Below are 23,088 nucleotides of genomic sequence, written 5' to 3'. Positions count from 1 at the left end.
ATGTTAGCAGATAAACCTACATGAGACGTTATGCTCCAACTCCCTTTATTAGTCCCAGAACAGGTATCAATATGGGTCCTTCAAAGTAATTGTTCAGAAGAGCAGTGCTCAGATTGACAGAGGACTAAACTATCCCACTGGTATTTGCAGCCCATCAATGCAAAAAGTAATTACACTTTACCACAAATAGGCTGTACTCCACACAGAAAAGGTAGATTTCAATATTTTTAAAAGGTAGCATGACAAGTCTCCTGTACAAGTTACTTGATGGGCAACACACAGATTTCTAAACATACGAGACCTGACTAAAGCCAGATCATCCTTTTCACAATACTTGAACATTTCATAAAAATCCAATATATCTTTAAGCGCTGCAAGTAAGCAGTAGAACTAGAAATCTCTGAAAAATAGAAGATAGATATAAATGGGATTTCTCTTGGCAAATTAATATTCAAATGTGTTGCTTACTAGATGATTAATTATTTATAGCAATTTCCAACTTTTTTTGCTTCTTCAAATGAGAAATGTTATAATTATCACGATCACTTAAAAATATAAAATAGCAAACTTATTTGTCTTGAATATTCTGGTCATTACAGAACAATTATTGAATGTCAGGAGATGCTCAAGACTGTTCCTCATTACAGTCTGAAAAGAAAACCCTGTGATATGTGTGGAGCTACAACTATAATTGGTTGTACTGAGTGATTTGGACGGTTAATAACTTTGATCTGTTTTCATTCAAGGCTCCGACTTACAATTCCAATCATTGTGTTGTTTTTTTTTGGAAAATACATTTACATAGCAAAACCTCAACATTTCACGGAAGCATAAGGCAAAATGAACTCTATGTATTTAATTTGTCCTACTGTGAACAATCAAATAAAATTACACATTTTTGTCTTGAAAGTTAACACCCTTGAGAATCAATATGTGAAAACAGTACTGAATTACTGCTAAACAACAGAAGAGCCACAATTTTAACAATTAATGAAGCTGTGTGTATTTTAAAAGGAGGTATTGGAGTAGTTCGGAAGTGGAAATAGAAATATAACAGTATATGATGTATAAAGAGGAAACTTAGTGTTCAGTTTTTTCAATGAGACTACCTGGAAAACCTCATGTTACATTTTAGGCACTGTACAAGTAATCCATAGCTTAACATAAAATCATAAGGTATGTACCATATGTTTATTATTCTGTTAGAACGTTGACCTATATTACAATTTCAAAGAACCCACTTTCTTAGCCGTCAGTATTGGCTAAAAGATGGTAATAATCACATACTAATTACCCATGGTTCACAAAATATAAATTCATTTTAAAAAGCATATATATATACACACATACTGTACAGCATTACGTGTATTTTCTGGGCACAGGGCCTCCTTCAAAAGCTTTACAGCACTACAGACTCTCAAAATTCAGAAATAATGAGGGAGATTTAGCTCCTGAAAACTTATAGTTTTGGGATGTGAAAATATTAAAAATCTATTATCTGGTTTTAACAAAAAGAAAGAGGCAGTGTGCCTTATATTTAGGCAGCATGCTCAATTTGACTGCTTGATTTGATCAGATTTTATTGTCACATGTACCAGAGTACAAGAGTACAGGAGTACCGTGAAAAGTGTACACAGCAGCCACCCTCCAGCACCATCTTAGAATACAATAGCCAGAATTAAAAACAAGAGCAGAAGTTAAAGAAACAGAAACAAAAGGAAAATAAAACGTCCAGATCACCCTTGCCGCAGCCATGAGTCTTGAGCAACTGAATCCAGCATAGTATGTTGTCTTCCTGGTACCAAGATCAATTATGTCATTCAGTGGTTGCAGAGGACCAAGCTGGTAAACAGCGAGAGCCACTGGTCCACATTGGTACCAATGATATAGGCAGAAAAATTGTGGGTGAAATCTAGTGCAATAATCAAATTTAAGGTACTAAAAGCAAAAGCAAAATATTGTGATACCGGAAACTTTAAATGAAAAACAAAATTTATTTTAAAAATTCAGCACGTTAGGCAGCATTTGTGCACAGCAAAACAGAGTTAACTTTTCAGGTTGAGTGACCCATCATCAAAATTGATTCAGATCGGAGCATTTCACAGAATGTTCACTTGACTGATTCCTGGGATTGGGGGGTGGGTGGAAGGTTGGACCTGTATCTATTGGATTTTAGGAGGGTGATCGATCCAGCGAACTTGACCAGGTGGATGCTAGAAGATGGTTTCTCCTTGTGGGTGAAATAGGAACCAAAGAACAGTTTAAATGAGAGGAGTCTCCCATTTAAGACTGAAATAAAGAGAAATGTTTTCACTAAGGGGCAGGAGTTTGTTTAATTCTCTTTCCCAGATAGTAGGAGAGGCTGCGTCATTAAATATTAATGAGGCAGAGATACTTATTTACTTGAGTAATAGGAAGTCAAAGGGAAAGTAGGGTTGAGGTTACGATCACATCAGCTATAATCTTGTCAAAAGGCACAGTAGGCTCGAGGGACAGAATCGCCTACACCTGATCCTAATTCATATGTACCCATGCAAGTGGTAATCTACAGACTATTACTGGTTTTGTGCACAAGTGAATATAGAAATTGGAAGATGAGACAAACGTGCCAACGGCTCGAAAGACTGGATGAGAGCGACCTGTGATTCCTGGAACATTGAGATCAGATTCTGGGGCAGACATAAGTCGTACAGGCAAGGTGCACCTAAACAGATATGCTTGTGGGACAACTTGCTCGTACTCTTAAAGGAAGTTTAATAGGATATTGACCGGACTGACAGCAGCTAACATCAGAGAGAAACACCAAGATGTACAGAATTCTGGAGGAGACAGATAGCATTAGGAAAGAGGTATTATGTGGGTTTAGATTAGGGGAAAAGGTAATCAACTCCACATTAGGGTTACTATGCATGCATGACAGTGCATTTCTCTCAGTAAACAAGATTAGTAAGAATGCAGACAAGGACTGCCATGTGGAAATATGACATCCTGGCTATATCAGAGACCTGATTCAAAGAAGGGCAGGAATGGTACAAGTTGACTGGAGATGATTTGAATACAGGCGTGGTATATTTTCAAGGGGAAAAATAGACCAAACAAATTCAAAGTGCTCTGAACGATGAAAAAGTAGAGATGAAGAAAAAAGTATGTTTATGATATATGTCAGGTGGCTAATACACAATCAACCGGGTTAAAATATATAAACTTCAGATGTAAAAAGTGAAAAATCAAATAAAAAAATCTTTTGATAAATACTTGAAACGTTAACACTGCTTTCTCCCCACAGATGCTGCCAGACCTGCTGGGTTTTCCAGCAATTTCTGTTTTTGTTTCAGATCTGCAGCACTCACAGGTCTTTGTTTCATAAAAGAAATGAAAAGAGACCATCAGTGAACACAAGAGAGAATCCAAAAGCCTTCGACAGGGATATAAATAGTAAAATCGATGGTAAAAGTAGGAGTGGGTTAGAAGGTAGGGGGCATAGCTGAGGTATTTTAAAAATACTTTGCATCTAAGTTAATCAAAGAAGATGATGCTACACAAGTCGTGGTAAAAGAAGTGATAATTCATACACCTGAACCATCTTAAATATCTAAGGAGAAGGCACTGGATAGGTTAACTGTATTATTGTTGACTAGCCACCAGGACCAAATGCAATAATACACTGAAGCATACATGAGGGAAGTGCAAGTGGAGATTACAGAGACATTAGACACAATTCTCCTGTCTTCCTTAGACTTGGGATGGTGCCACAGGTCTGAAAATTGCAAAACTTACACTCTTTGTTATAAAAATGATAAAAAGATAAATCCAGAAACTACAGGACAGGCAGTTTAACCTTAACAGCAGGGAAGCTTCCACTAACAATTATTTAGGAGAAATTAGTCCTTTGGGTTAATGCAAGTTAATTAATGAGAGCCAGCATAAATTTGTTATAGGCAGACTACATTCAACTAACTTTCTGGAGTTTATTGATGAGGCAACAGAGAGGGTTGATGAAGGTAATGCTGTTGACATAGTGCATATGGATTTATAAATATAATGTGATTTTACACTGGATGAGTGAAATTATGACTCATGAAATAAAAAGGGATCATAGTGATGTAGATACAAAATTGGCTGAGAAACTGGAAACAGTCATAGTTAGTCAATTTTTCCTGGACTGGAGGAAGATGTGCAATGAGGTGCCCCAGGGAGGTGTTAGGGGCACTGTTCTTCAGGACATACATTAATGATCTAGACCTTGGTGAATAGAGCATAATTTCAAATATGATAAATTTTGAAAGCATCATCAACATGGAGGAGCCATGATGTGGACATGCTGGGGTTGGACTGGGGTGGACAAAGTCAGAAGTCACCCGACACCAGATTATAGTCCAACGATTCATTTGTAATCACCTGCTTTTGGAGCACTACTACTTCGTCAGGTGAAGTCGCATCGCCCGACAAGGGAGCAGCGCTCCGAAAGCTTGTCATTTCAAATAAACCTGTTGGACTATAACCTGGTGTCGTGTGACTTCTGACAGTGAGGAGGATAAATTTAGAACCATCTGAGCTCATAAATAAGTTGGTTGAATGACAGACAAGTGGCAAATGAAATGAAATGCAGTGCAATGGAAAGTGATCCATTTTAGTAGTAAGAATGAGGAGAGACAACCTTAAAAAAGGTACAATTGTAAAGGAGTACTGAAGCAGAGGGAGCTGAGTGTATATGTAGGTACGTTATTGAAAAGAGCAGGGCCGGTTAAGGGAGTGGTTCATAAAATACATGGTTTTATCAAAAGGAGCATAGAGTGCAAAAGCAAGGAGGTTATGTTAAACAAAAACAACTCTCTGGAAAAGCTCAGCAGGTTTGGTAGCATCTGTGGAGAGAAATCAGAGTTAACATTTCAGATGCAGTGACCCTTCCTCAGAATGGAGCAGATTTCCAGCAGTTCTTTCGGTTTTTATGAGGTTGCATTAAACTTGTATGGAGCACTAGTTTGGCCTCAGCTGGAGTATTGCATCCAGTCTTGGGTACTACACTTCAGAAAAGATGTTAAAGTGCGAGAGAGAGTGTTGAAAAGGTTAATGAGAATGGTTCCAGGGATGAGGAACTTCATTATGTAGATAGGCTAGTGAGCTTGGGACTCTTGGAGAAGCTTGCAAGGAATTTCAGTGGAAGTATATAAAATCATGAGGGGTCTGACAGAATAGATGGGAAAAGTATTCTTGGTCCTTCCATCAATGGGAACAGGACAGTACAAATGAGATAACTGACAAAAGCATCAGAGCCATGAAGAAAAACCTTCTCATGTATGGAATGGTTGGAATCTGGAAAGCACTGCCTGAATGTGCTGGAAGCAGGGTTGATTGAGGCAGTTATGAGGGTACTGAATTATTATCCAAAAAGTAGGAACATGCAAGGCTACAAAGGAAAAAGTTAGAGTGAGACAATGGGTAATTTGGTTCTTTGGAAAGCCAACACTGGCAATAGACTGAATAACATCCTTCTGCGCTGTAACCATTATATGAATCTGTTGACTAAAGGGTGGGGAGGACTGCTGGAAGGCAAATGTCTTTCTAGGTCATCTGTTTTATCCAGCTCTCACAATCAGAACTCCTGATTTACTACTAACTTGTGTGATCTCCTCTACAACATTCTGATCTGCCCCAGGCAGGTCTCTGATTTTTACTCCACTCACCCAGACTTTTTACAATTCCTCCCTCCTCTCTACTTCCCAAGGCCAAAGGCCTACCTGCTTGACAGACTCACAAAACATGGCTGACTGTAGCTGGGAAACCAAGATGAAAAATTCTAAACAGGTCCTTAAATTAATGTCCACTTATGATGAGTTTTGTAAAAACAGGCATAATCACTGAAATTTTTTGAGATAGATACAGAAATATTATGACTTGTTCCACAAGAAGTAAGAAAAGTGAAGATTTGAATATAATTACCACTAAAGCTTGCAAAAACCTGAAACAATTTATCATGTAGGAATAAGTTGATGTTTAAAAAAGTCAAAGTCTAATTTACTTAAATTAAGCTGTATGTTATTGTGCTTCTGGAGAAGTTTAAACTATTGAATTACTTGTTAATATAATACTTTTGAATCCCGCTCCCCCTCCACACACACACACACACACACACACGTAAACGTTATCCCTGTTTTAAACTACTCAGAAATAATGATGTCTCAAATAACTTGCATAACTTAATTACAAAACATCTTACATAATCCTTCATCAAGGTTTATAACTGTAGATTGCACACAGACCTTTGATATTGTAGAAGCTGTATGTGCCAAATTTAATTTGCTTTTTTCATTAAAGGTCAAGCTGTTCATTTACATCATTATGAATGTTTTCCTCATCTGATTCTTCCCAGATATCTTCAAATATCTGATTATCAGTGTCACCTTTAACTGCACCAACTTCTTCTGTTCGTAAGAGGGCAAAAGATTCTGCAACAAACTCTCTGCACATGGGACATTGATTGAAGTAATTCACACAACAGTCACATAGACAGGCATGTCTGCAAGGCAGCAGAACCCAGTTCACAGCAGCATTCTGACACACAACACAATCTTTGCTGCTTTCGTTTTGTGAGTCAAGCTCTTCTTCTGTGGTGCCAAATTTTTCCAAGAGTTTTTTGTCCAGGCCAGTTTCTGAAGGCAGTTGTGCAGGTAAACTGGTTTCATCAACAGGTACAAACAGTCTCTGAGTAATTAAAACGTAACAATATAAATTTAATTAAAAAGGCAGAATACAGCTTGATATGTAGTACAATTACTGTAAACTACTCACTGCATTTGCTAAACGGCCAGAGCCAAACGACTAAATCAATGCAATTGCAAGAAATATTCCAAAAAACTTCATATGCAGTCACTTTTGTTTCCTAGACAAATTTAGGACACCCTAAATAATTCACTGATATTCAAAAAGACATTTTATGCCTTGCTGAACATGAAGGCATTTGGTGAAAGATGTCATCGATATCAATGCACCACTCTCTCGACAGGTTTCACATCTACTGTGCCACAAATGATACATATCAATTGTTTATTATATTGTTTGTGTACGTATATGTATTAACTGACTTTTGTATTTGTACTGAAATGTTTTAAATAACTGGACTTTTGACAAAATTTTCAGCTCACTGTTTATATTAAGATGTGTTTCACAGGAGGAGTGCATAGAAGTGGGAAACAAGAAACAAGAAGCAGGAACAGAGCAACAACCGCAGTAATAGCATTTGGAAATTTCTCGGATAAAGGGAGAGAGATAAATACTAAAACTAGGTGCTGAGCAATGGTAGTAAATTATATGCCCTTCATTGAAAACAAAACTGTTTTTACAGGGCTAAATAAAAAGATGAACATTAAGTAGAAAAGTGAACTTTGTGGACAGGCAAAGGAAAAATTGCTGCAAATGATTTTGGAGACTTATGAAGGCAGGGTGCAAAGTGAGCACTGCAGAGGGATTCATTTTAGAAATGCAACTATGCCTATGTTGAAATAGAATTGTGAAGTAATCATGCATAATGCTACAACATGATTTTACCTACAGATATCTATACCGATGAGCTCCAAATCTTTGCTTAATCACAATGGTGGCCAAATATTTCCTCACAAAAGAGAAGTTACCACCAGGCTGCTCAGTTAGGACTCAAAGTGATTCACAGCAACTCTAGCAGTTTCAAGGGATTAAATCTCCCATCCACCTTCTAAAGGCCATGATGGTCAAAATAAGTAATTTGAAAAGTATAGCATTCATTATATGTGTTTTTTGGTAATTTTAAAATATTCAAATTTTAATGTTTATATATAAACTGATAAACAGCCACTTAAAACAAAAAAGACATGGAAGCAAGCCCACGAATAATCTAATCAGACTCTGTCAAGTTTCTTGATAATCTAAGTTGACCTTAATACACTAATTAAATGCCTAATTTTTAAAAATACATTTAAAACTATTTGGTGCCCAACAGCTCAGTAAATAAAGACAGAATCATACACACAACCAAGATCACAGGTTCTAATCCTAGTCTGCTTAGATTTATCTCAACTGGAGCAGGAGTGTGAATATAATTAGTTTTATAACACTATAGTTGATTACAACATCAACTATTTTGCCTGTCACATCCGTGTTAGCCCTTAAATAAAACAACCAAAACTAAACCCATTGTCCTGTATTCTCAGTGTCATATTGCTATGCTTCGAGTGTTCATATGGCATTCCGTGATTAGAAGAGGGTGGTTTGGAAGCCAGGAACTGTTTTACTTGGGATATCTGGCACAGATAAAAACCAATCAACCAGTCTATGGTGGTGTTTATACAATGCTTGAAAATTCTCCCTGAAACCCTCACCTCAAACTACCACGGCAACAATCTATCATCATCTTTCTCATGTGCTTGTCTAGCTCCATAAACATGTCTATATTATTTGGCTCAACCATTCCCTGTGGTAGCATGCTGCAATGTAGGACAAATTACTGCAGATGCTGAAAATCTGTACTGAAAACAAAAAAATGCTGGAAATCACAGGAGGTCAGGCAGCATCTGTGGAGAGACAGCAAGCTAACATTGAGTCTGGATGACTCTTCATCAGAGCTCTAATGAAGAGTCACCTAAGACTTGAAACATTAGCTTCTCACCTTTATCTGTACATAATCTGTTGAGAATTTGACACTCTTCAGATATTGAAACAGTCCATGTCCAAATGCAATAAGACTTGGACAACAGTCAGGCTTGAATTGATAACAAATAAGCAACATTTGCATCACACAAGTGCTAGGCAATGACCATCTGCAATATGATAGAATTTGACCAGCTCTCCTTGCTAGTTAATGGAATCATTATTATTGAATTCACTACGATCAACAACCTGGGGATTATGATTGACCAGACACTCAAATGGACCAACAATATAATTACTGTGGCTAAGAAGAGGAGGTCAGAGTCTGGGAATTGAGGCGAGTAACTCATGTAATGCACATGTCAGGAATGTGATAGAATATTGGAATATTGTCCACTTTCATCGATGACTGTGGCTCCGGAACAGCCCATTTTATCAGCACTCCATCCACTCCATTGAAAGCATTTTTCAAACCTGCAACTTCTACCACCTAGAAGGACAAGGGAGACATGGGAACACTGTAAACTGCCAGGCTATACAACTTCATGACATATACCTGTTCCCTCGCTATTACTCGATGAAAATTCTGAAATTCCTTTTTGAACAACACTCGGTGTACCTAAACTACATGGATTGTAATGGATCAAGGTCGTGGCACACTATCATTTTCTCAAGGGCAATTAGAAAAGGGCAAAAAAATTCTCCTTAAATTTTTTTTTGTTTAAAACCTCAATGAGCTGAAATTTGTGCTACTCGTTTCCAACCTTCGATACTGCACCACAGGGATATATTGTTAGGGGACAAAAAGGTAGATTTTACGAATTCCCTGGAGCAGGACTTAAACCCAAAACCTTCTGACTCAGAGGTGAAAGGGTTCTCTACTGAGCCACAGTGGAGTCAAAATCTTTAAGTCATTGTCTTCTCCCCATTAGGGAACTGAATGCCAGTCTCCCACAATATTAACCGCGATATTAATAAGGAACTGCATAGTCTTAATTGTTATTTTACCTGATTTCTAAACTCGCCCACGTCTTTATTATTTATGCCTGGAATCAGCAATAATGCTTCTTACTCTCTCTATAATCAAACTGCTTAATAACAATCTCTCTCAGGAAAGAGCAGAGAAAACAAGCTGAAAATGTTAGCTATAATCTTTACACATGTAAACCATCATATGTCAGCATTTTACTCTCAAGTACTCATTGTAATAAAACGTATGAGAAATATTAGCATACATTGTTGATTCCATTCTCCCACAATCACTACAACTCATAAACCTACCTTAAGGTCATATATGTGACCTTGTGCAGTCAGCAGATACTGGTATAAGATCCGGCAGGTGAGTCTGTATTTCTCATCTGGAACATGAATTACTGTGACCATAGAAACCTGAAGATATAGGATCCACATATATTGTGAAATTTTCTGATTAAATGTATACACAGCAACAAAAATATTGAAACAGGTTGAATTTCTTCTGGTAGTCTGATGGATATTTTTCTTAAATTGTATCAAATTGAAGTTTGAGTAATACCACTATATAGCCTGAAATTTTTGTAAGCATTTTAAAAATTGTGTTCTGAACACAAAATTTAAACTAATACAATTTAACACTTCTATGTTCTCTCACTCCAAGGTTGCAGGATGGCACAATTGACTTTCAGTCTCAGACTAACTAGAGCAGAAAAAGATGAGGGAGGGAAAAAAAAATGAGAAGGTTTGAAAAATGAAGCATCAAATTGTGGTTTGAATCATCTGGTAACACCAAGGCTAGGCTCAATGTTACTACTTCAGCAAATCATCACAGGCCTCTGAAGCAGTGTTACGATAACTCAGAATATGTTGCCATCTGCTGAGGAGATAGGCAGTCAGTCAAAAATATTCTTCAGTTAGCATTTAATGCTTTTTCTTAAAAAAAAATCAATAAACATACTTACAATTTCATAAATATCCCGGTCTTCCTCTTCTGCTAATGTTAACAATGCTACCAGTGGATATCGTGTTCGAGGCAGATTCCCGAAATCTTTTACTGCTAAATATTTAGGTAGCTGAGAGAACTTTTCATTGTCATTTTGTTTCTCAATGCTAGTACAATATGATAAAGAAATTAATTCTGAAATATATTACCAGTTCTAATTGTAATGTTGCAAGACAAATTCTTTGTTATTTGACTCTCCAGTTTATTTTAAAGCAAACAGTTTAGGATGAATTTTCCAATCTGTGTGGTTGCCACTCCACACTTTTAAAGGAACGTTAAGAAAGAGCACTGCATTTCTAAAAGGAGATTCCAGTCAGGGATCCTTCAGAAATGCGGAGCTGTGGGAGTCTTGGATCCAGCGGCAGCAGCTTTCGGGTCCCAGGTGGAGATAGGTGGGGTTTGGGTGCTGGTCAGAGTCTGGGGAGGTGTAGTTGGGGGATCAGTTTAATAGTTACTTAGGTTTTAAAACTAGGTTTTTAATAGTCTAACTTTCAGAAATATAGCAAAATAGTAGGTCATTTGGACTATCAAACCTGCTCTCCAACTGAATGTGGTCATGGCTGATTGAATACTTCAATGCCTTACACCCCCACTTTCCCCATAAATTTTTATTTATCAACGGCATGAAGAGTTATCAACCTCTACTTTACATATACCCAAAGACTAAGCTTCCATAGCCCTCAAGTATAGAATTCCAAAGATTCACCGCTCTCTGAGTAAAAAGGAAATTCTCATCTTGGTCCGGAATGATATCCCCCCCATATCTTTAAATTGTTACCCCACCACCACCCCCCGGTTCCAGACACCCCACCCAAGGAAATCATCCTGCATTCATTAACCCTGTTTATTCCTTGAAGTATTTTGTAGATTTCAATTAGATCATCTTTCATTCTTCAAAACTCTGGAGTATCTAGGCCCACTTTACCCAATTTCCTTCATTGGCCAGCCACACCATCTTGGGAACAAGTCTGGTCAACCTCTACTGCACCCCCTCTATGACAACATCTTTCCTGGTAAGGAGACCAAAACTACCCAGAATACTCCAAGCAAAGTCTAAGTTGACTTCAACTGAAGCAAAACTTCACAACTCCCATATGCAGTCCTAATCTATGATCTCCTTCATCCCCATAAATCCCAAAGATATATGCACTCATCTAATTCTGACCTATGTACATCCCGATTTACCCTCAGTTGCCTGGACTTCAAGGTTTGGACACCGTCCCTGCGCCTTTCTGCTTCTCTACCTGACTTTCTTTAGGGCACTTCTCAAAACCTACTTCTTTGACCAAACTTTGGTAATCTGAAACTAATATCTGCACGTTGCTCAGTGTCACACTTTTTTTATATGATGCTTCTATGAAAAATATTTTATTACATTGAAGGCATTATGCAAGTCAGTTGTTGTTTCTGCATGCCATCTGACATTAGTTAACGTTATTCATAACTCTGATAGGTACGCAACAGATTCTGACTTGTCCATCAGAAGTTTGGGAAAAGGATACAGAAATGTCTCTTGATGAAGGTATTCTTGATCTATGGCTTCTTCTAGTTTCTGGGGCACCTTTATTCTGAAGCTGTAAACATGTTTTTGTAATCCTTCATGAAGTTTGTGAACATTGCATCCCCAGTAGACAGTCAAAATGCATTTCTCTATGCAATGAGATTTGAGACTTACTCCACCTGCAAAGGTAATGTAGAAATTTTTTGCAGAGGTAGCAAATTATGTCCAAAACATTCTCAACACAGACAAGCTTGTTGAGTAGTACATTAAAAACGTACTTACTGAGAAATTATTTTTTCAACAGGACTTATAAAGTTAGTATGTTGCAAAAAAACTGATTTGATTTTGTAACAGAAGTGGTGAACCTTATTCCTCTTTCCACTATCACAAAGTGAAAATAAATTTGTGTGTTTCTTGCGCATATTCCAAAACTATTATCTCCTGTGCACTGCAGTCAGTTGATATGTTCACATTGACCATAGCTATTGCATTTTCAATTTCTTTTTCAGGTAAATGCAACACTATACCTTGAAGTAGCAGAAACAAATTTAAATACGATAGGAATAAGGAAGTGATGACAGTTTCTTGGTGAGACTGAAGGAAAGTGAGGCAAGTATTCATGTTACAGAATGGCAAAGGAAATAAAATAAAGGCCAGAAACAGTATGTGGGACACAAGTAGAAAACAGCAATGGCAGTAATTGGCCACAGAGACTGTGACTTAGATTTTTACCTCCTTATCCAACCCAAGAAAAGCCTCTCAAACCAAAAGAAAGAAAGGCATCACAAAAGCTCTGAAGTATTAAAGTTATGTTGAACCATATAAATTGGTATTTCTGTTCTAATGATCTACATAGAACATAGAACATTACAGCCCAGTACAGGCTCTTTGGCCCTCGATGTTGCGCCGACCTGTGAAACCAATCTGAAGCCCATCTAACCTACACTATTCCATTATCATCCATATGTTTATCCAATGACCATTTAAATGCCCTTAATGTTGGCGAGTCTACTACTGTTGCAGGCAGGGCATTCCACGCCCTTACTACTCTCTGAGTAAAGAACCTACCTCCGACATCTGTCCTATATCTATCACCCCTCAATTTAAAGCTATGTCCCCTTGTGCTAGCCACCACCATCCGAGGAAAAAGGCTCCCACTGTCCACCCTATCTAATCCTCTGATCATCTTGTATGTCTCTATTAAGTCACCTCTTAACCTTCTTCTAACGAAAACAGCCTCAAGTCCCTCAGCCTTTCCTCATAAGACCTTCCCTCCATGCCAGGCAACATCCTGGTAAATCTCCTCTGCACCCTTTCCAATGTCTCCACATCCTTCCTATAATGCGGCGACCAGAACTGTACGCAATACTCCAAGTGCGGCCGCACCAGAGTTTTGTACAGCTGCAACATGACCTCATGGCTCTGAAACTCAATCCCTCTACCGATAAAACCTAACTAACTGTACGCCTTCTTAACAACCCTACCAACCTGGGTGGCAACTTTCAGGGATCTATGCACACAGACACCGAGATCTCTCTGCTCATCCACACTACCAAGAATCTTGCCATTAGCCCAGTACTCTGTATTCCTGTTACTCCTTCCAAAGTGAATCACCTCACACTTTTCCACATTAAACTCCATTTGCCACCTCTCAGCCCAGCTCTGCAGCTTATCTATGTCCCTCTGTAACCTGCAACATCCTTCCACACTATCCACAACTCCACCGACTTTGGTGTCATCCGCAAATTTACTAACCCATCCTTCTACGCCCTCATCCAGGTCATTTATAAAAATGACAAACAGCAGTGACCCCAAAACAGATCCTTGCAGTACACCACTAGTAACTGAACTCCAGGATGAACATTTCCCATCAACCACCACCCTCTGTCTTCTTACAGCTAGCCAATTTCTGATCCAAACCGCTAAATCACCCTCAATCCCATGCCTCCGTATTTTCTGCAATAGCCTACCATGGGGAACCTTATCGAACGCTTTACTGAAATCCATATACACCACATCAAACGCTTTACCCTCATCCACCTGTTTGGTCACCTTCTCAAAGAACTCAATAAGGTTTGTGAGGCACGACCGACCCTTCACAAAACCGTGTTGACTATCCCTAATCAAATTATTCTTTTCTAGATGATTATAAATCCTATCTCTTATAATCCTTTCCAACACTTTACCCACAACCGAAGTAAGGCTCACTGGTCTATAATTACCAGGGTTGTCTCTACTCCCCTTCTTGAACAAGGGGACAACATTTGCTATCCTCCAGTACTATTCCTGTAGACAATAACGACATAAAGATCAAAGCCAAAGGCTCTGCAATCTCCTCCCTAGCTTCCCAGAGAATCCTAGGATAAATCCCATCTGGCCCAGGGGACTTATCTATTTTCACACTTTCCAGAATTGCTAACACCTCCTCCTTATGAACCTCAATCCTGTCTAGTCTAATAGACTGTATCTCAGTATTCTCCTCGACTACATTGTCTTTTTCTTGTGTGAATACTGACGAAAAATATTCATTTAGCGCCTCTCCTATCTCTTCGGGCTCCACACACAACTTCCCACTACTGTCCTTGACTGGGCCTAATCTTACTCTAGTCATTCTTTTATTTGTGACATACCTATAGAAAGCTTTAGGGTTTTCCTTGATCCTACCTGGCTAAAGACTTCGCATGTCCCCTCCTGGCTCTTCTTAGCTCTCTCTTTAGGTCCTTCCTGGCTAACTTGTAACTGTCAAGCGCCTAACTGAGCCTTCACGCCTCATCTTTACATAAGCCTCCTTCTTCCTCTTGACAAGAGATTCAACTTCTTTAGTAAACCACGGTTCCCTCGCTCGACCACTTCCTCCCTGCCTGACAGGTACATACTTCTCAAGGACACGCAGTAGCTGTTCCTTGAACAAGCTCCACATTTCAATTGTACCCAGCCCCTGCAGTTTCCTTCTCCATCCTACGCATCCTAAATCTTGCCTAATTGCCTCATAATTGCCTTTCCCCCAGCTATAACTCTTGCCCTGCGGTATATACCTATCCTTTTCCATCGCTAAAGTAAACATAACCGAATTGTGGTCACTATCACCAAAGTGCTCACCTACCTCCAAATCTAACACCTGGCCTGGTTCATTACCCAGTACCAAATCCAATGTGGCCTCGCCCCTTGTTGGACTATCTACATACTGTGTCAGGAAACCCTCCTGCACACATTGGACAAAAAAATGACCCATCTAAAGTACTCTATAGTGTTTCCAGTCAATATTTGGAAAGTTAAAGTCCCCCATAACAACTACCCTGTTACTTTCGCTCCAATCCAGAATCATCTTTGCGATCCTTTCCTCTACATCTCTGGAACTTTTCAGAGGCCGATAGAAAACTCCCAAGAGGGTGACCTCTCCTTTCCTGTTTCTAACCTCAGCCCACACTACCTCAGTAGACGAGTCCTCATCAAACGTCCTTTCTGCCACTGTAATACTGTCCTTGACTAACAATGCCACACCTCTCCCTCTTTTACCACCTTCCCTGATCCTACTGTCTAGGAAATACATTGTATGTTTAGAAAATGGGTAGGATTTGGAAATTAAATAAATTTACAACAATGTTTTGCAAGTGAGAATTGATAGCAAGAGAAAGCTGGTTAGTTCAATGAAAATGATGTTAAAATATTCAAAACACAGAGACAGATTTTCCACAGTAATTATTCTTTAAAAATTCATACAACCCCAAAAATTGAGAACAAAAACTGTCTATTTCTAGATCTGTATCCCTGAGTTAAAACCTTCAATGTTAGTCTTATTATAAAGTACAGAATATTGATTGAAACAAGGACCACATCCCTTTTAGCTGTAAAAACAAGAGTTTTAATGCTGGTATGGTCATATTTCCTCTTCTGATGAGCAATAGTATTAAAAAAAAATGAACAAGCTCCTTGCCAAACTTCTGAAAATACTTTACTACTTTTAGAAGTGCAGAAATTCCACAGCTGAAAAGAAATCATCTGACCAAATAACAAATAAGAACATGAGCAAGAAATTTACCTGCACCTTCAGAAAACAGGCTGTGAATGCGCAGGAACTTTTGATTGCATTTTAACCTCTTTAATTAACCTGCATTTTCAGCTTTTTCCTCTCTTCTCCGCAGAAGATGTGATAAAGCTTCCAGGGCCAACTTTTAGGCAAGCATGACAATAAATCAATGGCAAATTTCCCCCACTTCATAAGCAACATAACCAAGCCCTGGAACTCAGCAAAGCGTTGACTCTGGAGTATCTCTTGCTAGTATGAGAACATATACTTTCTTCAGCCTCCCCTCCTACTTTTCACTCTTCTTCCTTGAAGGTGTCGAGTCATGAAGAGATACACTTCTCATTACCTGATTGCATTATAAAATCTTGTAGCCATTTGAATGTGAAATCCTGAACATTCCACCCACCCGCTTCAGCGAACACCACTTGCCCAACCTGTAGCAGCATGTGCAGATCCAGTAGTCTATTAGATTATTTAGTCACCTCAGCACCCACAACAACGAAGTGGAAGAAAGTCATCCTTGATCCCAAGGGGCTGCCTAAGAAGAATTCAAGTGCAATATATGCATCTAATTATATATCTCATAAAATTCAATAATTCCTTGTAACTACAGCCAAGTAAACTGAGATTATAATTGTTCAATTAGCAAACCAACAGATACCGAATTGATACAATTTCATTCTGGTGATGGATCAGCTTTTAATGCTCATAAGATGTAAGAAAGAATTTCATTGTCAGTAGTTAGATTTGTGGTTATTTTCCTTCTGCATGATTCAAACAATGTACTTAATCCAGAAGCGAATCTTCAACTGCTCACATAGCACGTCTATTTGTTATGTATCTTTACATCCCCAGAGTTAAAGTTGCAGTTAGTGCTGAATGGCATTTTGTTTTCATAGTGTGGCTTCCATGGTAGTAGATGTTTTGAAAACTCTCCAGACTCATTTCATGTAAGCAAGCAAAGTCGGTCTGAAGAACTTTAGATTCAAAATAGAAGAGAAAAGATAGCCCACTGTCAAGCCTAATTTTGGACATAAATTCCATCCAATTGGTTGAGAAGAGGTTACATATTTACTTATCTCCGTTTTCAAGCCAAAATTTTACTTAAGAAACACGCTTGATGTTCTCCTCTTCTGCTTAAGATCTTACTCTCCAGGCAGTAACTTTAACCATGCCACACTTAATTCAAAGTCATCATTTTTGAGGCCTCTCGAGTTTCATTCCCAAGCTATTAGGAGAATTTAATTAAACATAAAGCAGAAAAAACTATTCAGTAAAAAAAGTGCTGAACTACTAATTAGGTACTTTAATTTTGTCAACCTTTGTTGTCTCCTCCCAGGCCCTGTTTCCAACATGATAGACATGTTATCACACCTATTCCATAGCTAGCCTGCCAACTTTCAGCATTTTTACTTTATGATCTTGGATTTGATTTATATTTTCCTAAGCAAATTAAAATATTTGGCTAAAAGTGCCTCATTTCCAGCTTTTGTGGTCACATAGAAGAAACAGAAAAATCCGAGAACACGTTGTTAAAAGAATAGGACGCAGACAACATGGCGAGGTTAAAAAACATGAAGCTAAGAAAGTAAGATCAATTACCAGCAAGAAGCCTTTTCCCTCCAGACAGTAGTAGTAAAGCAAAGATATTTGGGATAATTGACAGTTAAGCAGATGTATTTTGAGTAAGAGCTCAGTGTATGTGTATGACGGATTGGGCAAAAATAACAGAAATAGCAAGAACATGGGAAAACAGAGTTTGTAGTGGAACTGGAGACAGCTCCATTGGTCTGCCTAACATTTAGTTGCAGAAAACTTTGGTTCATCCAGGATTGTGTCTGACAAGCTGTCTAACAGCAGAGGGAGCAGAAAGATCAACAGCAGTGATGGTGACTAGAGTTGGGTATTGTCACCACACATGTAGAACATGACACCTTGTCACTGGATGTTGCTGTTGAATGGTAACATGTATGAGTAATAGGACGCTCCCAAGCACAGATCTTTGGAGCAACAGTGCAGGGACAGAAAGAGGCATTGCAGAAGTCTCCCTGACTATGACAGCGTTAGTGAAAACAAAATTACAAGAAGTTTTCACTCTCTGAACAACAGAGAAGGTCTGTTTGATCAGGATGTTGCGATCAGCCAAGTCAAAGGCTGCAGAGAAGTCAAAATGAAATGAGGAGGGTCCTTGTACAAAGGTCACATCCATGAATGCAGTAAGCCTGCAATGAAAATAAATCTAAGTTAAACACAGATTCCCCAATCTGAATGAAAACAACAATTAAAAATGTGAAATACAAAGTAAATAACTCAAAATCTACAAAGTGTGGGAGAAATTTGAAAAGTATACATGAATTTACCAAAGTAGCTGAAAAATATTATGAAAGCAGCAAAGACTTGAGATTAAGGAAGCTAAGAATGTTACATATATTACAGAAAAATTCTTCTACTATTACAATAAAATGAGAGTGGAAGTTAGAAAGTGAAAATATACAGAGGTTAAAAAAAAATGTAAAATAATTTAAATATTAAATTGATTTTATCTGGATGTATCACTAAATAAGGTAAATCAGATGGATCAAAGACAAAAAATTCCATTGCCCAAGTAGTACGTAAACCCTAAGATACCACAGGAGGCAGGGACGAAATTTATATGCATTGGCCATCATTATAGCGAATTGCTGAGCACGGAGATTCAACAGACAACTGTACTTGTATTTAAAAAGACTATGAATCCAATTCATGCTACAGACCCAAAACTGGCTTCCAAGTGATAACTGGATAACAAAAGCTATGATCAGTTGGGATCCTCAAATCAATTGAATTTTATTTTAATTTCACCACTGTTTGAGTACTGTGTAAGGCTATGCCCAAAATTTATCCTTCAGTAAGAAATTGCTGTAATGCTATCTTTCGTGGTGAACTAGACTTTCTATGTCTCTGTAGAAACTGAATTATATTTAAGCTGAAAATTTATAGACCACTGAAACATTAACAGTACAGCAACATGAATGACAAATCTGAGACTGCATGAACATTTTGACATAGAGAAGGATCTGGGCTTACAGGTCCATGGATCCCTGAAAGTGGCTGGATAAGGTGATCAAGAAGGCATACAGCACGCTTGCCTTCATCGGTTGGGTGTTTGAATATAAAAGTTGACAAGTTAGGTTAGCTGTACAAAAAAACTTTAGTTAGGCAGCATTTAGAATGTTGTGTGCAGTTCCGGATGCCATACTACCAGAAGGACATTGATGCTTTGCAGAAAGTGCAGAGGAGTTTTACCAGGATGGTGCTTGGTCTGGAGGGTTTTAGTTATGAAGAGAAGTTGGGTAAACTCTCATTGCTTTCGCTGGGAAGGCAAGAGGCTGAGGGGCGACCTGATAAAGGTCTACCAAATTATGAGGGGCATAGATAGTGTGGATAGTCAGAGGCTTTTTTCCAGGGTGCAAAGGTCAACTACAAGAAGGCACAGGTTCAAAGTGACAGGGGACAAGTTTAGGAGAGAAGTGCAGAGAAAATTTTTCACAAAGAGGGTGGTGGGTGCCTGGAACACACTGCCAGTGGAGGTGGTGGTAACAGGCTTGTTTGCAATGTTTAAGGCGTATCTTGATAGGCACATGAATGGGAAGTGAACAGTGGGATAGGACATGCACATGGGCAATAATAGGAGGTCTAAATAACGATGAGAATCGGCGCAGGCTTGGTGGGCCCAAGGGTCTGTTCCTGTGCTTTGTTAAACTGTTTGGCACAATACAACACATCTCCTCGACCAATGAAAAACTAATGCAGAAAAGAACATTGTCAACAACAGAGGGAAAGGAGCTGATTTTGAGGCAAATTAGACACAACAGAAATAAAGAATCCACAAGAAAGATTGCAGGTTGAGACAGGCACAGACAAAAATAAAAGAGACAATAGGGAGAAACATAAATCAAATAGAATAACCAGAAGAGGTCATTGCAGCCCAATAATGTTTGGGAATTGATGTTTTGGTTCGTCAGCAGTTAATGAATGAAAGGGTAGGAATGAAAAATGGCTAACATTTTTTACCCGTGAAATACAGGACCAGTGGCTCCAGGTATCTCATGATTAGGAATCACAGGAATTATTTTAATGCGAGTGCAGGAATTGAAATGAATTGCTAGATCAAGGTCCATCGAGTTCACCTTCGAAATCATTTATTAACCAACGATGACTGGTTTCAAATCAGTCACTTAAATGGAGGTTCTTAAAAAAGGGGCACGTGCTAATAAACTTTCACCAAAATAAACCTGTAAAGAACCTTAAATCCTAACAACTGTATTATCATAAAATGATACTGTGATTGTTAGCAGTCAACCTCTATCAATTAGTTCACAATATACCCAAACATGAGGCGAAGACAATTCCAGTGGGTATTTTGAGGAACAACAGGTTCAAAGTCACTTCTTTTCCTTCATATTACAATTATCATGCTATGTTACTTATTATTTGTTACAAACTACTCATATGTATTATGATTCCAGCCAATTGTAATTCTGGACAAGTCAGATTCCAGCGCGAAACATAGCTTTTATTTTAATTTTAGTTTTATTGTTACAATTTGTTGCTCATAATGGTCAGCCATTGAACATATTCACAAGATGCTGTCAATGAACTTTTAAGAAAAGAACAAAGTTTATTAGATACAAGTTAAAAATGAACCCTGTTTACACTATACAAGAATTATTTAAAATGCTTTTTATTATATTACAAACAAAGGTTCAAACATTTTACTCCCAACAACAATCTTACACATACTCAAATTTGTGAAGAGTCACCCTTCCACTTTGAATTTCCTTGTTCAGTGGGCAAGCTGCAGTTCAGACCCTTAAATAAACAGCTAACGCAACTTATTTATTTATTATGATGGGTTCCTTAAACTCCTCTTGCACTGCCTTCTGCTTCTGACTTTGAACCACACAGGACTTAACTGATACTGCTATGATTGTTTGGCAAACTGTTAAATGAGCATTTCTGCTAATACTGACCCATATTGTCTGAATGAAATGTCTTGCTCTGAAAGAAATCTGCAGACTCATTGACTTTCCGGGTGGTTCTGTCCTTCTAAAAGAACTGTCTCCCTCATTTACAGGACACTCTGGCACTGGACAATAGCACATTTATTTGCAGCTCTTCTACTTCTTTCCGAGCACTGATCTATTCGCCCTCAAAAAATTAAAAGCCTGATTTCAATGGATGTAATCAAATTTCAAGTCAACCCAGTGTCATTCAACAGAACTCAAAAATTAAACCAAAACTATTTACCTCCTGCTTAACACACCACAAAGAAGTACCAATCCACCTTAAAGCCATGCATGGCTGTCCATTTTAGAACGCAATTTTTCGAAGAATGATAATGAAAAATCCTGAACCTTCATTGCATACAATATGTTGCAAAGTTATTTTCTAAAGGTGCTTATTTTGTATTCAGTGCTTACACAGCTCCTCCCACAATAACAGGCATGTGTATGGGAAGATTGGCACAAAAATATTGCCAAGACTAATAAAGAAAACTTTAAAATCCTCTAGGTATAATTCACTAAACTTATTACAGTGATATCCTACAGCCTCATTGCCCTACTTCTTGGCTTGATGAGTGTCACATCAAAGTTTAAATTGCGTTATTAACATAGTCCTTACAACATTAATTATCATCAACCCTAAACAGCAATGACAAAATACATAAATCAAAATATTTTATGGCATGCAATGAATTTCAATAGTTTTGTGTTACGATGGGAATTTGACTAATTTTGCCAAAGCTAATGGCAAAAGATCATCCAGTAAAGATCTCCAGTAATATGTGGAAAATCAGAGCTCATACCATACCTCTTTACCACAAATCCCTGAATATTTTACTAACCAATATGCATCATTACATTCCAAAAACTTCAGCCACTGTAAGTGGTGAACTCTTGTGTCATGATATTAACATGCTATCGCAGGTCTGTCAACTGTACATTGCCCTAAACAGTTCTAGGCTACTCTGAAGGTAAACAATAACAATGATTGGGGTGGAGCTCAAGAACTTGGCTGACCAAATTACTATCTTCAAATGAAATGCAAACTGCTGCAAAACAATTCCAACAGGTTTGATGTATGGTACAAATATTTATCCAAGAAGAATTGGGAAACAACATGCAAAACGTGGTTGCACGGATAAGCATTCCAATAACAGAGACTGATACTTGGACATAGTAGATGGGATGTTTCTTTTTTAACCAAGTTTGAAGAAAGTGAAGTGTGTGTGAGCATCATCCATCACTCAGTTAGAATCGATCAGAGAAAGTGCATATTAATATCGATTCTGGTTACTCATCAGCCAATGTGTTGAACACAAAGCAAGTGTCCAAACAATGTTTCTTGCAGCGTTACACACTGAGATACCATTTAAGACAACAAAGTAAATTACCTATAACTGATGCAGCATCGGTGTTCAAAACTTCCAGTGCGAATGGGTTTTTCACCTGCACCATGCGTTTTTTTTGCACTGTGGCCCCGGACTCGGTCTCCTCCGAATTCCGGATAATTACGGGAATATCCCAAACAAACCTGTTTTGGAGAATAAAAGTGACATCTTCACGGCTATCAAGACGCTGGGACCAGCAACTTTTATCCACGGGGCACCTTATTTGTGACACTTACCATCCCAGTATGACGGCGGTAGTTACAAAGAAGCACAAGAAGATGAGGGTTATGTAGAAGAGTGGAGAATATTCATACAACATCACCAGGAAGACCGCAGCCATCAGCCTCCGCCACCGCCCCGCCCCCCGGCTCCTGACAGCAGCGACTCGACGGCAAGCACAGAGAGTCAGTCACAACCAAACGCGTTTCCTTCAACTCTGGCCAGCGCCGCAGCGGCAACTGCATTTCAAACCCTGAGGGTTCTCGCTAAATAGTTAACCGCCCTCTCGGTTAGGCTGTGAGGTCAAACCC

The 23,088-nt window shown here is 38.5% G+C and overlaps 2 protein-coding genes across 2 annotated transcripts in view; both read right to left on the bottom strand.

Annotated features, from left to right (window-relative positions):
• Positions 1 to 23,088, bottom strand: part of LOC109916308 (WD repeat and HMG-box DNA-binding protein 1) — a 242,083-nt gene that overhangs the window by 45,120 nt on the left and 173,875 nt on the right. The gene's annotated exons all lie outside the window — the stretch shown is intronic.
• Positions 1,173 to 22,987, bottom strand: cgrrf1 (cell growth regulator with ring finger domain 1). The gene is made up of 6 exons (XM_020510484.2): positions 22,795 to 22,987; positions 22,562 to 22,701; positions 12,100 to 12,277; positions 10,557 to 10,704; positions 9,901 to 10,008; positions 1,173 to 6,702 (listed from the first exon to the last, which is right to left on the bottom strand). Exons 1-6 carry the CDS (start codon positions 22,896 to 22,898, stop codon positions 6,310 to 6,312), a joined length of 1,071 nt encoding a protein of 356 aa, XP_020366073.1. The 5' UTR covers positions 22,899 to 22,987; the 3' UTR covers positions 1,173 to 6,309.

This window comes from Rhincodon typus, chromosome 8 (assembly GCF_021869965.1).
Source record: "Rhincodon typus isolate 14 chromosome 8, sRhiTyp1.1, whole genome shotgun sequence".
NCBI lineage: Eukaryota > Metazoa > Chordata > Chondrichthyes > Orectolobiformes > Rhincodontidae > Rhincodon > Rhincodon typus.
The sequence above is the reverse complement of the archived record's forward strand: the minus strand, read 5'-3'. Positions and strand labels throughout refer to the sequence as shown.